The following is a 24505-nucleotide window of genomic DNA, read 5'->3' as shown; positions in this document are numbered from 1 at the left end:
ATCTTCTTTATTCATTCATCTATCAGTGGACACTTGGGTTCCTTCCATATCTTGGCTATTATAAATAATACTGCAATAAACATAGGGGTGCATATATCTTTTTGAATTAGTGTTTTTGTTTTCTTTGGATAAATACCCAATAGTGTAATTACTGGATCATATGGTAATTCTATTTTTAATTTTTTAAAAAGATTTATTTATTTATTTTTAGAGAGAGAGAGCGAGAGCATGTGCATGAGTGGGGGAGGGGCAGAGGGAGAGGGAAGAATCTCAAGCAGACTCCTCACTAAGCACAGAGCCCGACATGGGGTTCAATCTCATGGCCCTGAGATCATGAACTGAGCAAAATCAGGAGTTGGACACTTAACTGACTGAGCCACCTGGTCACCCCTTATTTTTAATTTTTGAGGAATCTCCGTACTGTTCTCCACAGTGGCTGCACTAATTTGCATTCCCACCAACAGTGCACGAGGGTTCCTTTTTCTCCACATCCTCACTGACACTTATTTCTTGTACTTTTGATTTTAGCCATTCTGACAAGTATAAGGTGATACCTCATTGTGGTTTTGATTTGCACTTCCCTGATGATTTGTGATGTTGAGCATCTTTTATGTGTCTTTTGGCCATCTGGATGTCTTCTTTGGCAAAATGTCTATTCAGGTCCTCTGACCATTTTTTAATTGGATTATGTTTTTTTGGTATTGAGTTATATAAGTTTTTTTATATATTTTGGATATTAACCCTTTATTGGATATATCATTTGCAAATATCTTCTCCCATTCAATAAGTTGCCTTTTTATTTTGGTAATGGTTTCCTTTGCTATGCAAAAGCTTTTTATTTTGGTGTAGTCCCAATAGTTTATTTTTCCTTTTGTTTCCCTTGCCTGAAAAGACATACCTAGAAAAATGTTACTATAGCCAATGTCAAAGAAATTATTGCCTATGTTTTCTTCTAGGAGTTTTATGGTTCCAGGTCTCACATTTAGGTCTTTGATCCACTTGAATTTATTTTTGTGTATAAGAAAGTTTTCCCAGCACCATTTGTTAAAGAGAGAGTCTTTCTCCACTGTGTATGCTTGCCTCCTTTGTCATAGGTTAACTGACCACATAAGCATGAGTTTGTTTCTGGGCTCTCTATTCTGTTCCCTTGATCCATGTGTCTACTTTTGTGCTAGTATTTTGTGCTAGTAGTATGTTTTAATGACTACAGCTTTGTAGATACCTACAGCTGGGATTGTGATACCTCCAGCTTTGTTCTTCTTTATCAAGACTGATTTGGCTCTTTGGGGTCTTTTGTGGTTCCACACAAAATTTTGGAGAGTTTGTTCTAGCTCTGTGGAAAATGTTGTGGTATTTAGACAGAGATAACATTAAATCTGTAGATTGCTTTGGGTAGTATGGACAATTTTTAAAATGGTTATAATTTTATATTTTATAAATCCCACCTATAAATTATTATTTTTTAAAAAATATGAAGTTCTTCAGAAACTAGAAAAATTAGGTCTTCTCTTTCCCTACAAGAATCTACACGTTTTCCTCTTTTTGCATCTCTGTGGCATTCACTGGCTATGGATAATGGGTCAGGTTTCAAACCCTCCTTTAGAAGCCAAACTCTTCAGGTACATATTTTCTCATAATACGGTGCTATGGGTGGTGGTGATTCTTATGGTCTTATAATAACAGGGTCCCATATAACTTTTTTTTTTTTTAAGATTTATTTATTTGAGAGAGAGAGAGAGGCAGGGCAGAAGGAGAGAATCTTAAGCAGACTCCATGCTGAGCACTGAACCTGAAGCAGGGCTCGATCCCATGACCCATGAGATCACAACCTAAGCCAAAATCAAAAGTCAGATGCTCAACCAACTGAGCCATCCAGGTGCTCCAGGGTCCCATGCAGCTTAAGCAGTGTGGATGGGTAGAGGTCCCTCTCAAATGTGGGGCAGAGAACACTGCTGGGAGACTGTTCCCACACCCTTCTCTCTCTTCTGAGCCCCTGACCAATCCTGGGCTCTTAGAGAGGTGAGGGGTGGGACGAGAACAGATGGCAGCCAATGACAAGAGAATGAAGGTGGAAGGGAGGCCTCTGGAGGTGGTGGAGATGTGCAAGTGGTAGCAGGTTGTGGGCAGAGTGACAAGGACAGGGTCACAGAGCATCTGCTGCAGGGCGTGTGTCTGCACTGTGTGTTGTCCTCACAGCCTGTGCCCAGGGGCCCAGCAGAGCCAATTCTTGGAAACCCCCACAGTCCACTTAGCCTCTGCAGACTCTCAGTCCTTCCTTCCCTGCACGGTTCCAAACAGCCTGTCAGCAACGAATCCAGCTTTGTACCATAGTCTATCTATGGTGCTGACAGAATTGCTTCATTTAAGAAAACAAATTGATCATACAACCTCCTTAGCATTCTGGGAATAGCAGAACAAGACAGAGCCAACTCCATCCCAAGAAGGCCCTGCCTCCTCCAGCACATAAAGCTTTTACAACTGCCCCTGGCACCTCTATGGGTTTTCCATATGGCCTTCATCTGTCTGGAAGACCTTCACCACTCTGTCTGACAAATCCTAACAGTCCCAAGGCCACCTACCTACTGCCTCACTGGCTCTTGCCCTCAGCCAGCCCTCCTGGTCTGTAGAAGTAGAAGCACTGAGTTGTCATCCTTCTCCACTAGTCTGTGAGTGCTCCAAGCCCCCAAAGCCTCATGTGCATTATCTTATTTAATCCTCAACAATGCTTTAAGGTGTATTCTATTAGCCATGTGCTATAGATGAGAAAATGGAAGACCCAGATGACAGGTGGCTTGTTAAGAGTCTGCTTTCTTCAGGACCACTAGGCTATACTGCTCTCATTTCTCATTTACAATCACAATCTTAGTTATGTTTTGGTACTAACACTAAAAGAAGATGCACAGAAAAGAAAATCCAAATGGCCTCAACAAAATGAATGAGTGCTCAACCTCACAAGCAGGCAGGGGAATGTAAATTAAAGCAACAACAGTGGGATCAGAGTTTTGCTATTCATAAAAATTATAAAAAGATTCAGAAATCTAGTAGTGGGCAAGGCTGGAGGAAACAGGCCTTCTTAGAAATTACTTTTGCAAATGTGAATTTTTGTATGCTTTTTGGAAATTAACTTAATATCTTTTAATATTAAGGATACACCAACAGTATGGCCACTTTAGAAAACACTTACACATTTCTTCAAAAAGGCTAAGCACAGGGTTTCCCATATGACCCAGCAATTCCACTCCTAGATACATACCCAAAATTTGAAAACACGTTGTTCAAACAAAAACTTGTCCATAAATATCCATAGCAGCACCGTTTACAATAGCCAAAAAGTGGAAACAACACAATGTCCATCAAGTGATGAATGGATAAAACAAGATGTGGTGCAACCATACAATGAAATATTCCAGCCATAAAAAGAAATGAAGTGCTGGGGCACCTGGATGGCTCAGTTGTTAAGCGTCTGCCTTCGGCTCCGGTCATGATCCCAGGGTCCTGGGATCAAGCCCCACATCGGGCTCCCTGCTCGGCGGAAGTCTGCTTCTCCCTCTCCCACTCCCCCTGCTTGTGTTCCTGCTCTCCCTATCTGTCGAATAAATAAATAAAATCTTAAAAAAAAAAAAAAAAAAGAAATGAAGTGCTGATACCTGGTACATCATGGATAACTTTGAAAACATTATGCCAAGTGAAAGAAGCCAATTTTGAAAGACTATATAATGTGTGATTCCATGTATGTAAAATATCCAGAAAAAGCAAATCTATAAAGACAGAAAGTAGATCAGTGCTTTCCTAAGGTCAGGGTAAGGGCTGGGGTGGGAGAGCATAATGGGGAATGACTGACAATGGGCATGAGGTATATTTTTGGGATGATGACAATGTTTCTTTTTAAAGATTTCTTTTCTTTTCCTTTTTTTTAAATAATCTCTACACCCAATGTGGTGCTCAAACTCACAACCTGAGATCAAGAGTTGCATGCTCTACTGACTGAGCCAGCCACGTGTCCCGACAATGTTTTAAATTAGATTGTGGTGATAGTTGCATAACTCTGAATATACTAAAACATTTTAAATGAGTGAATTGTAGCGATGTAAGTTGTATCTCAAAAAAGTTGGTTAAAAAATATATGAACCCTAAGATCCTGAAATCAGCTACTGAAACATCTCAGATGTATCAAAAACACCTAAACTCTCCAAGACAGAGCTAAGATTGTTCTCTCAAAGCTGGCCTCTTCCACCATGTCCTACTCCATTGAACAGTTCTACCATTGCCTTGTTGCCTAAGCCAGAATCTCAGAGGTCATCACATACATTCTCACCCTCCATCTATGCCTTGCTCCCTCTGTACTGAATTCACTACCCAACCTGTCTGTTTCCCCCAACTAAACCCACTTCCAGATTTACTTTGCTTCATCACTTGTCTCACATCTTGGGACTGGTGCTTGCCCTCCCACTTGCTACCACCCAAGGCCCTGGCCCTTCCACTCTGCTCTGCAGACAAAACCTGGAGTACCCGTCTCTCTGTTGATGACAGAGTACACTCCTGCTAGGGCCACCAACTTGGGCAGTGGTTGGGCCCTTCAGCCTAATCTCTGGTCACTCCATCCATCCAGATGCCTTTCCTGTCCCCTTCCAGACTCTGGTGCTCCCCCACTCTACCCTGTCAGCAGCCTTTATATGTCCTATTCTTTTTCTGTCAGATATCCTTCCTGCCCCTACTCATTCACCTAATTGGCTACTTCCTATCCTTCAGATCTCAGCACAAGGCTGCTGTCCTTAAGGAGACTACAGTGAGCTCCCTGACAAGGTGAGGTCCCAGCAATCAGCACCTGGAGCACTTGGAACATTGCCGTTCTATACTTGATTGTGTGCACAGCTCATTGAGGTCTTCTGTATGCACTAGAAGTCTAAAAGGCAAGAACCTCTTCTGATTTTGTTTCTTAGGTATCCAAAGTTTGGAACATGTCAGACATAAAAAACTTGTTGAATAAATGAAATGAATATGAAGTATGATATTTAAAAAAATATAAATACCATTTCCACCAGGATTGACCACCCACCTTGAACGCTGCAAACGGAGTTGACCTGAGTGACAGAATCCAGTTCATTGAGCTTCACAGGGCCAGTCAGTTCACAGGAGCAAGCACCGGAGTCCACACCCAAAAGGGGCTTTTGAAGCAAGAGGACACTTCGTTCAACACAAACAATCCGACCTGCCAACAGAGACACTTCAGATCATTGAAGCACTGAAGAAAAAAGTGAGTTCTCCTGCCAGTAAAGACAGTGTCCTTTGCCAACCCCCCTGTGGGCAGAGGGCACAGTTTTGAGGCCCGTCCATTGTATCCAATGACACATGCACTGTACGGAAAGGAAGTGCTAAAGCCACTAGTGTACTAAGCGGGGAAAGCACACAAAACTAGATTCAAATTCATTTTAGAAAGGTGAATTTTGTGGTATGCAAATTATACCTCAACAAAATAAAATAAAAATATACAGTTTGGGCAGGATTCTAGTTTGATTCCCGGCAAAAAAGAGCTAACTGATCTAAGTTTATATTTATAATGTTCTAGCTTTTTGTTTGTTTTAAAAAGTGATGTTCCAGGCAATGGCTTCAAGTGGCTTCTGTACCTGTAATGTGTGCCACCAAGAGACAATCCTTGAGTAACCAATGGCATCTTTCACAGGGAGAGTCAGCCCTGCAGGGGTTCTGGTTCTGTGCAGGTGGCCATGACAGGGGCTAGTGAAAGCTGAGGGCTGGTACCATGGGTCTCTTCCACTCCATGTGCCATGTCCCAGGTGGCTTCATGAAGGGGCCAGCAGTTCCAGAGTAAGGCAAAGCCACAATGCCATTTTATGGCATCTGTCAGTCACCACTGGGTCAAAGCTAGGAAGAAGAAAGCATACCCTGGGCTCGGAGAGTGTCCCTGAAGAGAAAGCTGTGAGAGACAGCCTCGGTGAGCGCTTCCAGGACGTCCTGGCTCAACACACATGAGGGGGCCACACAGACTGGCATGGTTTTGGGGAGGCCAGAGTTATTCTCATCCTGCATCTGCAGGGTGACATCAGTCACCATCAGCCAAATCTCCCTTTGCTGCAGAGGAAGCAAACTGTTTACCTACAATTCAAAGACACAGTCAAGTCTATTAACTTTAATAGCTATTCTTACTATCCAAATTTTTAAAAATTTTTTAAAAATTAATTTTAATGTATTTAATCTAAATATCCAGAATATACTTTCGGCATATAATAAATAGAAACAATAGAGATATTTTTTTTAAACAATGTTTTTTTTTTTTTTAAGATTTTATTTATTTATTTGAGAGAGAGTGAGAGAGAGAGAGAGAGCACATGAGAGGGGGGAGGGTCAGAGGGAGAAACAGACTCCCTGCGGAGGAGGGGCCCCGATGCAGGACTCGATCCAGGGACTCCAGGATCATGACCTGAGCCGAAGGCAGTCCCTTAACCAACTGAGCCACCCAGGTGCCCGAAACAATAGAGATATTTTATCTTCTTGTCTTTTTGTACTAAATCTTCAAAATCCAGTGTGTACTTTATTATGTTAGTCACCATACAGTACATCATTAGTTTTTGATGTAGTGTTCCATTATCCAGAATTTTAAAAAAGCAATTATGTTAGATGATTATTACTAACAATTTTAGTTTTCATTCCAACAAATATTTTCAAATATACAATAGACCCTGCCGGTCTTGGTCACTAGCCCCCACTGACATGGCTGTGCCTTGAGAGTGCAAACCCTGTACCTGTTTAAAGGGCTCCTTTACTGGGATACAGTCTGCCCTTCCCTGGCACTACTGTACTTGTCCTTGAACTACTCAGGGAGATTTTCATTGTTCTTTTCCTCCAGATCTCAGAATGTTAATTACCACATTGTTTTATATTTAGCCCATACACATGCTTCTTTCTTGTTAGATTTAAGTTTCCTAAGGATCAGTGATTGTTATGAACTGAATGTTTATATCCACCCCTAAGTCCCCAATTCATATGCTGAAGTCCTAACCTCCAATGTGATAATGGTAGGTGGGGCCTTTGGGAGCTAATTAGGTCCTATGTAGAGCCCTCATGATGGGATTCCTGTCCTTCTAAGACAAGAGTTTGTTTCCTCACTCTGCCCTTCACATCGTGAGGATACAAGGAGATTTCCTATTGTAAACCAAGAGAGTGCTCACTAAGAACCTGACCTGGTGGCACTTTGATCTCAGACTTCAATATTCCAGACCTGTGAGAAACAAACTGTTGCAGTTTAAGCCACGCAGTATATGGAATTTTGCCATAGCAGCCTAACCTGACTGAGACGGGAATACTTGTTACTTGCCCTCAGATTTTATATAGGGCTCTGATATAAAGCAGGTATAAAATATTTGTTGTATCTACAGCAAATTTACTTTTCGTTTTTGTTTTTTTTAATGTTTTTTTTCTTTTTTTATTTAAATACAATTTTGTTAACATACTGTATTACTACGTTCAGGGGTAGAATTTAGTTTTTCATCAGTTGCATATAAGACCCAGTGCTCATTAAATCAAGTGCCCTCCTTAATGTCCATCACCCAGTTACCCTATCCACCCACCCACCTCCCCTCAACAACATTCAGTTTGTTTCCTACAGTTAAGAGTTTCTTACAGGGGCGCCTGGGTGGCTCAGTTGTTAAGCGTCTGCCTTTGGCTCAGGTCATGATCCCACGGTCCTGGGATCGAGTCCCGCATCGGGCTCCCTGCTCGGCGGGAAGCCTGCTTCTCCCTCTCCCACTCCCCCTGCTTGTGTTCCTGCTCTCGCTATCTCTCTGTCAAATAAATAAATAAAATCTTTAAAAAGAAAAAAAAAAAGAGTTTCTTACGGTTTGACTCCCTCTCTGTTTTCATCTTATTTTATTTTTCCTTCCCCCTCCTTTTCCTTCCCTTTCCTTCCTCTATGTTCATCTGTTTTGTTTTTTAAATTCCACATATGAGTGAAATCATATATTTGTTTTTCTCTATTTCCCTTAGCATAATACCCTATAGTTCCAGCCACATCATTGCAAATGGCAAGATTTCATTCTTTTTGATGACTGTGTAATATTCCATGGTATATTATACCTCACATCTTCTTTATCCATCCCATCCCTCTGTCAATGGACACTGCTCTTTCTACAGTTTGGCTATTGTGAACATTGCTGCTATAAACACTGGTATGCAGGTGCTCTTTCTGATCACTATGTTTTTATCCTTTGGATAACTGCAATTGCTGGGTCATAGGGTAGCTCTATTTTTAACTTTTGGAGGAAACTCCAGAGTGGCTGGGCCATTTTGCATTCCCAACAGTGTATCTTTCTCCACATCCTCGGCAACATCTGTTGTTTCCTGAGTTGTTAATTTTATCCATTCTGACCGGTGTGAGGTGGTATCTCATTGAGGTTTTGATTTGTCCTTCCCTGATGCCGAGTGATGTTGAGCATTTTTTCATTTGTCTGTTGGCCATTTGTATGGAGAAATATCTGTTCATGTCTTTTGCCCATTTCTTGGCTGGATTATTTGTTTTATGGGTGTTGAGTTTGATGAGTTCTTTATAGATTTTGGATACTAACCCTTTATCTGATAATACATTTGCAAATATCTTCTCCCATCCCATAGGTTGCCTTTTAGTGTTGTCAACTATTTCCTTTGCTGTGCAAAAGCTGTTTATCCTGATGAAGTCCCAACAGTTCATTTTTGCTTTTGTTTCCCTTGCCTTTGGAGACATGTCTAGCAAGAGTTGCTGTGGCTGAGGTCAAGAGGTTGCTGCCTGTGTTCTCCTCTAGGATTTTGATGGATTCCTATCTCACATTTAGGTCTTTCATCCATTTTGACTTTATTATTGTGTATGTGTAAGAAAGTGGCCGAGTTTCATTCTTCTGCATGTGGCTGTCCAATTTTCCCAACACCATTTGTTGAAGAGACTGTTTTTTTTTTTTCCATTGGATGTTCTTTCCTGCTTTGTTGAAGATTAGTTTACCATAGAGTTGAGGTCCGTTTCTGGGTTCTTTACTCTGTTCCACTGATCTCTGTGTCTGTTTTTGTGCCAGCACCATACTGTCTTGATGATTACAGCTTTGTAATACAGCTTGAAGTCCAGAATTGTGATGCCCCCAGCTCTGGTTTTTTCTTTCAGCATTCCTTGGGCTACTTGTGGTCTTTTCTGTTTCCACACAAATTATAGCATTGTTTGTTCCAGCTCTGTGAAAAATGCTGATGGAATTTTGATAGATTGTTATTGAATGTGTAGATTGCTTTGAGTAGCATAGACATTTTAACAATATTTGTTCTTCCAATCCATTAGCATGGAATGTTTTTCTATTTCTTTCTATCTTCCTCAATTTCATTTATAAGTGTTCTATAAGTTTTCAGAGTACAGATTCTTTACCTCTTTAAGGTTTATTCCTAGGTATCTTCTGGGTTTTGGTGCAACTATAAATGTGACCAATTCCTTGATTTGTCTTTCTTCTGCTTCATTGTTAGTGTATAGAAATGCAATTGACTTCTGTGCATTGATTTTATATCCTGGGACTTTGCTGAATTCCTGTATCAGTTCTCACAATTTTTTTGGTGGGGTCTTTTGGGTTTTCTATAGAGAGTATCATGTCATCTGCGAAGAGTGGAAGTTTGATTTCTTTGCTGATTTGGATGCCTTTTACATCTTTTTGCTGTCTGATCTCTGAGGCTAGGACTTCCAGTACTATGTAGAACAAATGTGCTGAGAGTGAACATCCCTGTCGTGTTCCTGACCTTAAGGGAAAAGCTCTGTTTTTCCCCATTGAGGATGATATTCACTGTGGGTTTTTTGTATATGGCTTCTATGATACTGAGGTATGTTCCCTCTATCCCTACATTGTGGGGAGTTTTAATCAAGAAGGGATGCTGTATTTTGTCCAATGCTTTTTGCATCAATTGAGAAGATCACATGGTTCTTGGCTTTTCTTTTATTAATGTGGTGTACCACATTGATTGATTTGCAGATGTTGAACCACCCCTACAGCCCAGCAATAAATCCCACTTGGTCATGGTGAATAATCCTTTTAATGTACTGTTGGATCCTATTAGCTAGTATCTTGGTGAGAATTTTTGCATCCATGTTCATCAGGGATATTGGTCTGTAATTCTCCTTTTAGTGGGGTCTTTGGTTTTGGGAATCAAGGTAATGCTGGCCTCATAGAATGAGTTTGGAAGTTTTCCTTCCATTTCTATTTTTTGAAACAGTTTCAGAGGTGTTAATTCTTCTTTAAATGTTTGGTAGAATTCCCCTGGGAAGCCATCTGGCCCTGGACTCTTCTTTGTTGGGTGATTTTTGTTTTTTGTTTTTTTTTAAAGATTTTATTTATTTATTTTGAAAGAGAGAATGAGGGAGAGAAAGCACACGAGAGGGGGAAGGGTCAGAGGGAGAAGCAGACTCCCTGCTGAGCAGGGAGCCCGATGTGGGACTCGATCCAGGGACTCCAGGATCATGACCTGAGCCGAAGACAGTCACTTAACCAACTGAGCCACCCAGGCGCCCCTGTTGGGTGATTTTTGATTATTGATTCAATTTCTTTGCTTGTTATGGGTCTGTTCAGGTTTTCTATTTCTTCCTGTTTCAGTTGGGGTAGTTTGTATGTTTCTAGGAATGCTTCCATTTCTTCCAGATTGCCTAATTTGTTGGCATATAATTGCTCATAATATTCTCTTAAAATTATTTGTATTTCTTTGGTATTGGTTGTGATCTCTCCTCTTTCATTCTTTCAAGGAACTAGCTCCTAGTTTCGTTGATTTGTTCTACTGTTTATTTGATTTCTGTACCATTGATTTCTGCTTTAATCTTTAAAGATTGCTGTTCTTTTTCCAGCTCCTTTAGGTGTAAGGTTAGGTTGTGTATTTGTGTATTTGAGACTTTTCTTGTTTCTCGAGAAAGGCTTGTATTGGTATATACTTCCCTCTTAGGACCATCTTTGTTGCATCCCAAAGTTTCTGAACTGTTGTGTTTTTATTTTCGTTTGTTTCCATGTATTTTTTAAATTCTCCTTTAATTTCCTGGTTGACCCATTCATTCTTTTTTTTTTTTTTAAAGATTTTATTTATTTATTTGAGACAGAATGAGAGAGAGAGAGAGCACACGAGAGGGGGGAGGGTCAGAGGGAGAAGCAGACTCCCTGCTGAGCAGGGAGCCCGATGTGGGACTTGATCCAGGGACTCCAGGATCATGACCTGAGCCGAAGGCAGTCACTTAACCAACTGAGCCACCCAGGCGCCCAACCCATTCATTCTTTAGTAGAATGTTCTTTAGCCTCCATATATTTGTGGTCCTTCCAAAGTTTTTCTTGTGGTTGACTTCAAGTTTTATAACATTGTGGTCTGAAAATATGCATGGTATGATCTCAATCTTTTTGTACCAGTTGAAACCTGATTTGTGACCCAGTATGTGATCAATTCTGGAGAATGTTCCATGAGCACTCGAGAAGATTCTGCTGCTTTAGGATGAAATTCTCTGAGTATATCTGTGAACTCCATCTGGCCCAGTGTGTCATTCAAATCCCTTGTTTTGTTTTTGATCTTCTGCTTAGATGATGTGTCCATTGGTCTGAGTGGGGTGTTAAGTCCCCTACTATTATTGTAGTATTATCAATGAGTTTCTTTCTTTCTTTTTTTTTTTTTTTAAAGATTTTTATTTATTTGACAGATAGAGACACAGTGAGAGAGGGAACACAAGCAGGGGGAGTGAGAGAGGGAGAAGCAGGCTTCCCACTGAGCAGGGAGCCTGATGCGGGGCTTAATCCCAGAACCCTGGGATCATGACCTGAGCCGAAGGCAGATGCTTAATGACTGAGCCACCCAGGCGCCCCTCTTTTTTTTTTTTTTTAAGATTTTATTCATTTATTTATGAGAGAGAGAGAGAGAGAACAAGTGGTGGGGAGGGGCAGAGGGAGAGAGAGAGAGAAAGAAGCTGACTCCCTGCTGAGCAGGAAGCCCGATGCAGGGCTCGATCCCAGGACCTGGAGGTCATGACCTGAGCTGAAGGCAGATGCTTAACCCACTAAACCATCCAGGTGCCCCTATCAATGAGTTTCTTTAATTTAATTTAATTTAATTTAATTGTTATTAATTGGTTTATATACTTGACTGCTCCCAAGGTAGGGGCATAAATATTTACAATTGTTAGATCTTGTTGGATCGACCCTTTTATTATGATATAGTGTCCTTTCTCATCTCTTATTACAGGCTTTGGTTTAAAATCTAGTTTGTCTGATATAAGGATGGCTACCCCAGCTTTCTTTTGATGTCCATTAAGCATGATAAATCGTTCTCCATCCCCTCCCTTTCAATCTGGAGGTGTCTTTGGGTCTAAAATGAATTTCTTTTAAGCAGAAAACCGATGGGTCTTGTTTTTTTTTATCCATTCTGATACCCTATGTGTTTTGATTGGAGCATTTAGTCCATTTACATTCAGAGTAATTCTTGAAAGACATGAAGTTAGTGCCATTGTATTATCTGTTGTCACTGTTTCTGTAGATGTCTCTGTTCCTTTCTGGTGTTTGTTACTTTTGGGCTCTCTCTTCGCTGAAAGGATCCCCTTTAATATTTCTTGCAGGGCTAGTTTAGTGTTCACAAATTCCTTTAGTATTTTTTTGTCCTGGAAACTCTTTATCTCTCCTTCTATTCTGAATGACAGCCTTGCTGGATAAAGTATTCTTGGCTGCATATTTTTCTCATTTAGCATGTTGAATATGTCATGTCAGTCCTTTCTGGTCTGTCAGGTCTCTGTGGATAGGTCTGCTGTTAGCCTTATGTGTCTACCCTTGTAGGTTAAGGACCCCTTGTCCTGAGCTGGTTTCAGGATTTTCTCCTTATCTCTGAAATTTGGAAGCTTCACTGTAATATGTCAAGATGTTCCTATTTTTGTTGATTTGGAGGGGGGTTCTGTGTGCCTCCTGCACTCGAATGCCTGTTTCCTTCCCCAGATTAGGGAAGTTTTGAGCTATAATTTGTTCAATAAAACTTCTACCCCTTTCTCCCATTCCTCATCTTCTGGGACCCATATAATACAGATACTATTTTGCTTTATGGAATCACTGATTTGTCTAAGTCTCCCTTCATGATCTAATAGTTTTCTTTCCTTTTTCTTTTCAGTGTCCTTATTTTCCATCATTTTATCATCTATATCACTGATTCTCTCTTCTGATTCATTAATCCTCATTTTTATGGCCATCACTTGGGACTGAATCTCTGTAATAGCATTTTTAATTTCAGCCTGACTAGATTTTAGTTGTTTTATGTCAACAGTAAGGGATTCTCTAGTGTCTTCTATGCTTTTTTCAAGCCCAACTAGTATCTTTATAATGTTGTTTTAAATTCTAGTTCATACATCTTACTTATATCCATATTGATTAGATCTGTGGCAGTGAGTACTAACTCCTGTTCTTTCTTTTGGGGGGTGAATTTCTCTGCCTTGTCACTTTGTCCAGAAACGAAAGGAAGAAAAAAAAAAAAAGAAAGAAAAAACCAGCAAAAACAACGTAACAATAACAACAACAACTTTAGAAAGTGTTTCTGGTGTATGCTGTGTACTCTCTGCTGCTGTGTTTTGGCTGTTCTTTCCCACTGGCCCGTCCACTACAGTGTTCTTCCTTTGCTTGAAGTGGAGAGTGTTTGTACCTTTAACTAGGTGTGCTTTGATTTGTTTGTCAAGATAAGCCTAGGAAAGAAAAAAGAAAAGAAAAGAAAAGAAGAAAAAAAACGGATGATCCTGGAAAAGGAAAAGCAACAAAAATGCAAACAGACAAAAAACTATAAGCTTCACATCTGCCATGTTCTTTCCCTCTGACTTTTGTTAATCCTCAAATCATATTCCTGGTTGTTCAAAATAGTTGGATGCTGTGTTCCAAGGACAAGGAAGCTCAGTGTCCCCCTACAACTCTGCCATCTTAACTCCAGTAATGATCTTTCTCTTTTATTCTTTATTTTTTATTATAATTTTCTTGTATCTACAAAAGTTATAATGCCATTTTAAGTTCATTATAATGGTTTTTGCCCTTTCCCCTTGGTCAGGGTTTAGGATTCAGTATATCCAAATCGGGCCAATGATTTGCCTGGGAAGACCCTTGTAGTCAGCAGGGCTGGACCATGAGAACCTGGCTGGTCTGAGGTTCCGTTGGTGCTACTGGTGTGGATGGCATAATCAGGCTGAGGATTCCATTTGGCTGGCTGACAGGACTGGGCAGAGAAAGTGACTTGCATGTGAGGAACTGTGGGTTGGGGTGAAGGGGGTAGCTCACATGGTTGGGAGGTTGATTACAGATAGGAAATTAGAGTAATACTGAGGAAAATGAAAGCCATGTTTTCTCACTGTTGGATAAGGGAGTTATAAATACGGAAATAGAGAAACCTAGAGTCAATTCTGTGGTAATGATGTACAACTGGAGATATTGGTATAAAATCATGATTTCAGATATAGATGAATAGATGGAAAGAAATAGGTATGGATTTATGTGCATATGTGCATGAGTTTACACACATATACTTCTTTGCTCTATCTGTTGGGAGGGCCTAGAGACAATAACCTCCCAATAGCAGTGAGCCCATCTAGTACCCAGACCTTTGCTTCTAAATATCATTCTCCATTAAAATCAACCATGGCTCCTTCAAGAGATGGCTGTTTCCAGAATAAAGCACAGATGAGTCTGAAACATCTTACTCTGTCAGAAAGTAAGGAAATACTTAAAGAATGATAGGGACACATCCAAAGGGCTCATGAAGCAGCTTGAATCCGGTAAATTTGAACATCCAAATAAACAAAAGTGAGATTATAATCCATTGAACAAAACTGAGTCCACTGGTCCATACTGATATAAACAGTGAATACATAAATAGGGAAATAAGCACGTAAGTATAGGGGAATGCCAACTACTAAACGTAAAAGGTATGTTGGACTTAGAAAACTACCACTTGACCACTATCAGAGTAATAATTCAGGCAAGATAGTCTCAATGCGTCTTCCTATAAAATATTTGTTACATAGTTATTAATTTGTAAGTATGAGATACTTATTACTTAACTTTAGAGTGGTGAAGCCAGGAAAACACCACCTTTTTTTTCCCTTTCAAGTTCTTATTTAAATTCTAGTTAGTTAACATATAGTGTAATATTAGTTTCAGGTGTACAATTTAGTGATTCATCATTTACATACAATACCCAGTGTTCACTGTAAGTGCCCTCCTTAATACACATCACCCATTTAGCCCATCCCCCCACCCACCTCCTCTCCGCAACTCTCAGTTCTTTCTTATAGTTAAGAGTCTGTTTTCTAGGCAGCTCTTTCTGCCATGGGTCCTGTCCCCGTGCTTTAATAATTAAAAAAAAAAGTCTCTTTTCTAGTTTGCCGCTCTCTTTTTTTCCCCCTTTGCTTGTTTGGTTTCTTAAATTTCACATATGAGTTAAATCATATGGTATTTGTCTGTCTCTGATGAACTTATTTCACTTAGCATAATACCCTCCAGCTCCCTCCATCCACATTGTTGCAATGGCAAGATACCATATTTTTTGATGGCTGAGTAATATTCATTTGTATATACAGACCACATCTTTAGCCATTCATCAGTCGATGGACACATGGGCTCTTTCCATAATTTGGCTATTGTTGATAGCTGCTATAAACATCGGGGTGCATGTGCCCCTTCAAATCTGTATTTTTGTATCCTTTGGATAAATACCTAGTAGTGTAATTGCTGGATCATAGCATAGTTCTATTTTTAACTTTTTGAGGAACCTCCATACTGTTTTCCATTGTGGCTGGACCAGTTTGCATTCCCATCAACAGTGTAAGAGGGTTCCCCTTTTTCTGCATCCTTGCCAACACCTGTTGTTTCCTGTATTGTTAATTTTAGCCATTCTGACAGGTGTAAGGTGGTATCTCATTATAGTTTTGATTTGTATTTCCCTAACGATGAGTGATGTTGAGCATCTTAGAAAACACCTTCTTAATCAATTGATAAAATACCACAGCACTGGGACAAATCAACTGAGTGCCTCCTGATATGAAGACAGTATTTTTATGTGGTATTCCCGACAAAGATGCGTAACTTGAATCTATTCATGAGATAACATCTGGCCAATCTACATGGAGAGATATTCTATTAATTACTGATCTCTGTTCTTAAAAACTGCCAAGGTCATAAAAGATAAGCGAAGATGCAGAAATGTTCAATTTGAAGAAGAAAGAGACATGACAACTAAGTGCAGTGCATGATACTGTATTGGACTGTGGAGTTATAAATGATTTGGGGGGAACAACTAGCAAAATCACATTTTAAAAAATGGTAGATATCTCAGGAAGGGCAAAGATTTCTACAAGATTATCTGCAGTTGGGAGTTTTTCTGACAATCTTCAAAGATTTTAGATACTCTTTGTAAATACCCTGGATTTGGCTTACTATCTCTTTTTTTTCTTTTTTTTTAAGATTTTATTTATTTATTTGACAGAGAGAGAGAGACAGTGAGAGAGGGAACACAAGGGGGAGTGGGAGAGGGAGAAGCAGCCTTCCCGCTGAGCAGGAAGCCCAATGTGGGGCTCGATCCCAGGACCCTGGGATCATGACCTGAGCCGAAGGCAGACGCTTAATGACTGAGCCACCCAGGCGCCCCTTACTATCTCTTTTTCAATCTCTCGATGAGCCAAAATGGTCTAATTTCCTTTTAAATTAACTATCAAATTATCTTTACCATTGGGGTATCCTCTGTAAAAAGATACAAATAACCAATTAATTCAAAGCAGTGCTACCAATCTAATTGTTAAAATTTTATTAAAAATAGAATCTGTTCCACACAAAAATGCCCAATTAATTTTGACAAAGTTGCAAAAGCAATTCAACAGAAGAAGGACAGCCTATCAACAAATAATGCTGGAACAACTGGACATCCACAGGCAAAAAAGGGGAACCTTGACCTAAACTACATACTTTATTAAAAAAATCAACTCAAAATGCAGCATGGACTCAAATGTAAAATTACAAATCTTCCAGAAAAGAACATAAAAGATAAACTTGGGTACCTAAAACTAGGCAAAAAGGCTTGACTTGCCTTTATGACAAAAGCATGATCTATAAGAGGGAAAGTTAATAAGTTTGACTGCATAAAAATGAAAAACTCTGCTCTGCAAAACCCCTGTTGAAAGGATGAAAAGACAAATTACAGACCCTGAGAAATATTTGCAAATCATATATCTGACAAAGGCTTTGTATATAGAATATATAAAGAACTTCCAAATTCAGCAGTAAACAAAGAAATAATCCAAACAGAAAATGGGCAAAAGACATGTATAGACCTTTCACCAAAGAAGTTATACAGATGGCAAATAAATATATGAAAGGATTTTCAACATCATTAGTTCTCTGGATGAATCTCTAGAGACAACAACAACAACAACAACAACCAAATAGCTCCCAAAGGAGCTGTTACAGGTCAAATTGTGTCCCTCCAAAAAGATCAATTGAAGTCCTAACTCTAGTACCTCAGAATGTGACCTAATTTGGAAATAAGGTCTTTACAAATTTAACCAAGTCAAGATGAAACCATGACAGCAGGCCCTTATCCAATCTGACTGGTGTCCTCATAAAAAAGGAAATTTGGACACTGATCCACAGAGGTAAGACCACATGAAGACACATAGGGTGAAGATGGCCATGTGCCTGGGGTGATGTGTATATAAAGCCAAGGAAGGCCAAGGATTGCTGGCAAACACTAGAAGCTGGAAGAGGCAAGGGAGGATTTTCCCCAGAGCTGTCATAGAGAGCATGGCCCTGCTGACACCTTGATTTCAGACTTCTAGCCCCCACAAGTGTGAAATGATAAATTTCTGTTGTTTTAAGCAATCTAGTTTTTGGTACTTTGTGCAGCTGGCCTAGGAAACAACACTGATATATATTGCATGGTTTCATTTGTGTAACAATCACAAAATAACATAATTATAATGATGACACCAGATCAGTGCTGATGTCAGTTTCTTGGTTTGGGTGTTGTATGGTGGCTATTGTGGGCATGGGGTGTTAGTATGGGAGAGGGTGTACACTATGTATTTCTTTGAAGTCTATTGTGAATCTATAATTACTATGAATCTAAAAAGTTAGAATAATTTTATTCAAAATAAAAGTTAAGGGGGTGCCTGGCTGGCCCAGTTAGTAGAGCATGTAACTCTTGATCTCGGGGTTGTAAGTTGGAGCCCCAGGCTGGGTGTAGAGATTACTTAAAATATCTTTAAAACTACATCAAAAACTAATGATGTACTGTATGGTGACTAACATAACATAATAAAATAAAATATAACTTAAAAAAATAAAAAAAGTTAAATACAAAAAATATGTCTTTCACTTGCATGATTAGCCATTTGTATAATGGAAATACAACGGAATCTTCTTTGGTAACTCAGGTTCTTGCAGTGACTCATTGTGCCATTCTTAAAGTCAACTGTCACTGTAGAGTGTATAGGTGATTGACTTGACCACACAGTGGCCCTGGGACTTAGCTTATTTCAATTTCTCCCTGAGGAAGCTGGTTTCTGGTGATTCTCTGTCCCACAAAAACAGAATACAGGAGATAGAAAATTTTAGTGCACTGAGGAATCTGTTCCATTGGGTTCCAAGCCCCTACACTTCCTAAATACCACCAATTCTTTGGTACATACACCCACTGAAACCCATACTTGCTGGCAGGCTGCACCTATGTTAGTGGAAGCATATTTCTTGGCAGAAAACTTCGGACAGTAGGGTATCAGTGTTTTCAACCAGCCACAAGGCAGGGTTCCTTCATCCAGTGAGACAGATGATCTGCAGTTTGTCTTGCTCTGTCCTGGTGCTGCCCTTCACTGGGGCCATTGTCAAGACTAGCAGTGGTGTATCTGACACCTGTTTTTTACTTTCCACCTCTGCTGTCAGCTGGGGCTTTGAGCAGGCAAGGCTCTGTGGGCAGGAACATGTGGTATACTGCCCCTGAGGACAGTATTCCATCTGCAGCGTAAATGGCGGCTGCACAGTGAACCACGGCCTGATGTCACGCCCTACAACCTGGAAGGTGTGCTAGAATAACAGGAGTGTGCCAGAGGCCAAGCATGTCTTAACATCCTGAGCGTTCTGCAGACGGTGGGGGTGGGAGGGAGTTCGCAGTCAGCCTTCAGTTTGCTTCAGGGTTGGAAGGTAAGAGACACCTGAGGTGCCTGGACCTCCTCTTCACTATGGGCCTGTCCCTGTGCCTGTTGAGCCACATTCTGGGATGGCTCACAGGAAGCACTGTGACTGACTAATGTCAATCACTCTCTTATTCCTCAGGAGATGTACCAATTCACTAAAAGGTGAACAGAGAAAAGGAAAACAAGGATTGAACAATGGGTTGTTTTGTACACCTCAGGTGACAGATTTACATGGACGTTCCTCTCTGAGTTAAGGTCAACCAGAGGTTTCTTTCTTGCAGAACTTATACCATATGTTCAGCTTGCCAAAAACATCCCTTTCTCTTGTCTGCTTCTTGCTGATCTGTTGAGTGGGAAGGCAGCAAACTAGCAGCTCCTCTAGGCTGCAGCTCCCCAGCTCTGCTGAGGCCTCCCAGGGGCCGCAGGGCTTCCTTCCCCTATTAATGGCTCAGAGTTGTTGGACAGTTCTGACAGGCGCTAAGCTCAATCCTGAGATTCCTTCCTCCCTCTCCTTTCTTTCCTTTCTACAATCTGTGTGCCAGAAAGGAACTCACAGTGCCGGGCTGAGAAACTTTCAGGTGAGCTATGCCTAGGTTGTTTCATACACAGTACTTACCACAGTGGCTGGCAGGCTGCACCTGCACAAGGAATGGATTAATTGCCTCAGCATGGATCATGCATAAATGGATTTTTAAAATGCTTTTCTATTTAGCACCCCATTAATTTCTATGAGAGGTTATCCTTTAATAAACTTTGTAACACCTTATCAGAAAGAGAAAGGAAGAGGGATTGATTACCTGTGGTCTTTGATAAATCACTCTGGCATAGAAACTGCAACGGGTACTAAGATCATTGGTCTGGAAAGGCATTGAAAATGATTAGAACACCCCACAGAGCACACATATACAGTAAAAATAATTAAAGACCCTGTTAGGAACACAGATGTTACCTGGAGAATTTCTCTTAAGAAGCGGGGAACTGGAGGCTGGTAAAGCTTAGAAATGGGGTCTTCTTCAATTATTTCAATTTGCCCCACATTTGGATGAGCAATGAGGATGTAACAGAAGCTAGGAGGAGGCACATGAATTTTTACCTGTTTAAAACGAAGGCAAAGGTAGAACGTAAATATGCTAGTAAAAGATTCAAATACACTATTAAAATCTACTCTTTAATATATAGGTATTTATTCACAGTTGCATTCTATTTCTCTGGAAAGTTGTATAAGAAATAGATTATGTTGTTTATCTCTAGGACCAAGCATAAGAACTTTGATACTTTTTGAATTTACCACAGATTCAAGACTTCATTTAAAAAATTCATTCTTCAGAGTATTCTTGAAAAAACCATTTAGAAACTTTTCCCTCTTAAATAATCTAGAATTGGGCATTTTTATTTTATTTTTTAAATTTTATTTTATTATGTTATGTTAGTCACCATACATTACATCATTAGTTTTTGATGTAGTGTTCCATGATTCATTGTTTGCATATAACACCCAGTACTCCATTCAATATGTGCCCTCCTTAATACCCATCACCAGGCTAACCCATCCCCCCGCCCCCCCAAAACCCTCAGTTTGTTTCTCAGAGTTAGAATTGGGCATTTTTGACAACTATTTTCCTGGTCTAGTACTGTACAGAGTCATAGTTTTAGCAGTCTGCTAGGAAGTCAGCTACCACACAAACAAGACAGCCCCCCGTTTTTAGCTTTGGGAGCTATGGCCCAAAGTAGCTGCTAGTCAGTCTGCTGGATAAAACTGAGGATGAAGAAGAAGGGACACATTTTGATCAGTTTTGCTACATGTGAGCAACTACCATAAACAATTTGATGCAGCAGGAAAATGGAAATCCCTGGCTCACCTGGTGGTTGAAAGAATATCCATGGAATTTATTTATTAGGTTATGTGAGTTTGTGCTCTAATTGGTAACTGAGTGTTGGTTCTAATAGTGATTGGGAGGTGGTGGGGAAAACATCCTGTGTCTTAATTAGGACGAGGCTAAGACCCTAATTGTTGCAATGGCATGCAATGGCTGTGGCTTAAAAACATCGCCGTAAATTAACTGCAAGAAGAATGGAATTGCATAAGCAGAGAAAGCAGCCAGAGTTTGGCCTTTGGAGTGAGGTGAGCAAGACTGAATCTCTGTCCTCCTGGCTCTCAGTCCCTGGACCTCCCCTCTTCAGAGATGAGGACTATGGGTGGGGCCTGGCTCAGCAGCCGGCACAGCAGGTAGTGACCAGGGGAAGCTCTTCCGATGGTGGCTTACCTCTTCGCAGGCTCGGCCATGGCCAGGTGCTTTCAGAGGCATCACTGGAGGCCACATGGTATCGATCAAACCGAAAAGCCCTGCTGTCCTGGAAAAAGAAAGGATGTTGTCCATAGTATTCATCACTTAAGTGCCTCTTTATGATCTGGTCATATGCAGTTTTGCCTAACAGACACCATCCCTAATGCCAAGGAGACACCATTCAGGATGCGTGGTGATTCAGATGGGGAAGACAGTGTCACACAGACCAACAGGCCTTTGAAACTGCACAAGAACAGGAAGGATATTGTTCATTAAATTATGATCCATCTCCCAATGAAGTATTACACAGCCACTGAAATGGTTACATAGAAAATATTTAAAGATATGGAAAAATGTTTGATACCTTGCTAAGTGAAAAGCAGGCAACAAATTATAATGTCTTTATGTATATATCTATGCATGTATCCACATGTAATAAGCCAAAGGAAAAGGAGACTGAAAGATATAAAAAATGATTTTAGTGCGTATCTGAGTAGAGCTTAGAAGTGATATTCACTTTCTTTATTGGGCTTTTATGTGTTTCCTTTTTCCAAAACAGGTATGTGTTACTCACGTAAGAAGAAAATTATCTATTTATCAAATTATCTAAAATAAAGAATAAAGCCAGACACAAAAGGACAAATATTTTGATTCCACTCATGAAGTTCCTAGGGCAGTCAAATTCACAGGGACAGAAAGTAGAATGGTGGTTGCTAGGGGCTGAGGCAATGGGAAATGGGCAGTTAATGTTTAATGGTTTGGAGTTTTAGTTTGGGAAGATGGAAACATTCTAGAGATGGATGAGAGTGATGGATGTACAATAGTGTGAATGCACTCAATGCCACTAAAAATGGTTAAGGTGGAAAATTTTGTGTTATGTACATTTTACCACAATGAGAAAATCCTGTTTTAGTTGCTATAGGTATGAGTGTGTGTGCATACATGCACACATACATGCATATCTCACAAAGGCTTCTTAGATTTTGCTCTAAGTTTCAACAATATTAATATATAATATGTTGTTTACTTTTTAAAAAGCTTGTGTCCTTAATAATTAATGTGACATATTATTATTTCTTTCAGTGTTTAATAGCAAGTACTGTTTTAGGTGCTTACGATCTAGCAGTTAACAAACCCGAACAACTCAGAACCTGAAAATCATGTACTAGAACAAGACTCAAGCACTTCCCCACCTCCTTTTGGTTTCTTACACCAATTACAATAGAAAAAGCCCACGGAGAGTGTGGCCTGTGACAAATACCCAGCTCAGTATCATTCCTGTGAATTTTCAGGTTCTGGGTCAAAATCAAGCACAAAAAATAAGCAAAGGCAGGGAATCACATGCTAAAAAAGGACTGCCTAGTGAAAATTCACTCTCTTCCTCTCAGTTTTTTTTATTTTTGTGTTTAAAATCTTTTATTTATTTATTTGACAGAGAGAGACACACAGAGAGAGCACAAGCAGGGGTAGTGGCAGGCAGAGGGAGAAGCAGACTCCCCGCTGAGCAGGGAGCGTGATGTGGGACTCATCCCAGGACCCTGGGATCATGACCTGAGCTGAAGGCAGACGCTTAACCGACTGAGCCACCCAGGCGTCCCCCTCTCGATTATTTCTGAGAAGTACACTGCTGCAGCTATTTGTGTGAGTGATGGACAGGGTTAGGTGACCCAAGGCCAACTAAGGTCAGGAAAGGCTGTCAGGGAAGGTTCGGAGGTGCGCTCATTTGACTTCTCACTGCCCTTCACCAAGACTAAGGAACTGGGTGGGCCCACTGTGCCTCTGGGTGAGGGGAAGGGAGAGGGAGAACAGGACACGGACTGTCCGCTTTCTCCCTGTCTGCCATGGGCCCAGGACTTCCTGTTCCCGGCTTGGCTCCTTTCTTTTCACTGAGCATGCCTCCTGACTCATGTTCCTCCGCCATCCTCCCACTGTTTGATGTGAGCTCCCCAGGGGATGGGCATGGATTTGTCCCAGTTACATTTCCACTGCTGCAGAGTAGTGCCCAGTTCATATAAAGTGATCAAAAAGACTTGGTTTGGTGAATGAATAACTGACACCCACTATCACAAATGCCTACATACTTCATTGCAGAAATCAGACCTAGCACCTTTTGTTTTTAAAGATTTTATTTATTTATCTGACAGAGAGACACAGCAAGAGAGGGAACACAAGCAGGGGGAGTGGGAGAGGGAGAAGCAGGCTTCCCGCTGAGCAGGGAGCCCGGACGTGGGACTTGATCCCAGGACCCTGGGATCATGACCTGAGCCGAAGGCAGACGCTTAATGACTGAGCCACCCAGGCGCCCCAGACCTAGCACCTTTAATATGCTCATTTCCTATTTGTAAGTCTGAGAAATGCAATGTTCGAGCACAAACAGCTATTTTCTACACCAATAAATAACCTGTTTCTCACTTTAGACCTGACTACATTTCTAAGACAAAACTAAGATGTTACTCAAGCCCCTTGTTTAAGAGGGAGTGGGTGCAGCATGGGCCTTGGAGTCAGACCTGTGTCTCGCTCTAGCTCTGCCTGTTATGTACTATGACATCTTAAAGTTGCTGAATTCCTGGCCCTTCTGTCTCCTCTTCTCTAAAACTGGGAGAGACCAGCATGTAACTGCTGTTACTGCTAGGAGTGAAATAAATAATGCATGTACAGCATCTACGAGGGTTTCTATGCTCAGAATACATGTTTCTGTTGTGTGGAGTCCCATAAACACCATGGCGACAGGGTTCTGTGGTCAGTTAGGGTTGCGGTGTGCAGCATATCTGTGGCTTAGCAGGACACCCTGGAGTGGTAGACTCTGGAAAACCTTGTGTAAAAGACACATGTAAAATCTGGACAAATGGAAGTTTCTTCAATTTATAACCATGAAATCCTTTTTGGTGTAGTCACTATTAATATCCCAAGAAATCAGTGTTCCCTTGGAATTATCTTTGAGAAGTGCTGTACTACGAACATAGTCTTAGAAAAGTTCTATTTGAATTTAATGATGCTAATTTAGAGGATGCTGCTAATGGCTAATTTTAAAAGTTTGTACTGGTTACAA

At 40.6% G+C, this 24505-nt stretch overlaps 1 protein-coding gene across 5 annotated transcripts in view; it reads right to left on the bottom strand.

Moving 5' to 3' along the window:
- The window catches only part of SPIDR (scaffold protein involved in DNA repair), a 562488-nt gene that overhangs the window by 18981 nt on the left and 519002 nt on the right, over positions 1-24505 (bottom strand). For 4 of the 5 annotated variants that reach the window (XM_032421906.1, XM_032421904.1, XM_032421908.1 and 1 more), the window contains 5 exons: positions 21436-21523; positions 20121-20264; positions 19969-20028; positions 5901-6111; positions 5057-5209 (listed from right to left, as the gene is read on the bottom strand). In XM_032421906.1, the coding sequence (XP_032277797.1) occupies positions 5057-5209; positions 5901-6111; positions 19969-20028; positions 20121-20264; positions 21436-21523 (656 nt within the window). The remainder of the gene's footprint in view (positions 1-5056; positions 5210-5900; positions 6112-19968; positions 20029-20120; positions 20265-21435; positions 21524-24505) is intronic. The other variant, XM_032421905.1, reaches the window with a different exon arrangement.

The sequence above is a fragment of the Phoca vitulina genome, unplaced genomic scaffold (assembly GCF_004348235.1).
Source record: "Phoca vitulina isolate PV1807 unplaced genomic scaffold, GSC_HSeal_1.0 scaffold25, whole genome shotgun sequence".
Taxonomy (NCBI): domain Eukaryota; kingdom Metazoa; phylum Chordata; class Mammalia; order Carnivora; family Phocidae; genus Phoca; species Phoca vitulina.
The sequence above is the reverse complement of the archived record's forward strand: the minus strand, read 5'-3'. Positions and strand labels throughout refer to the sequence as shown.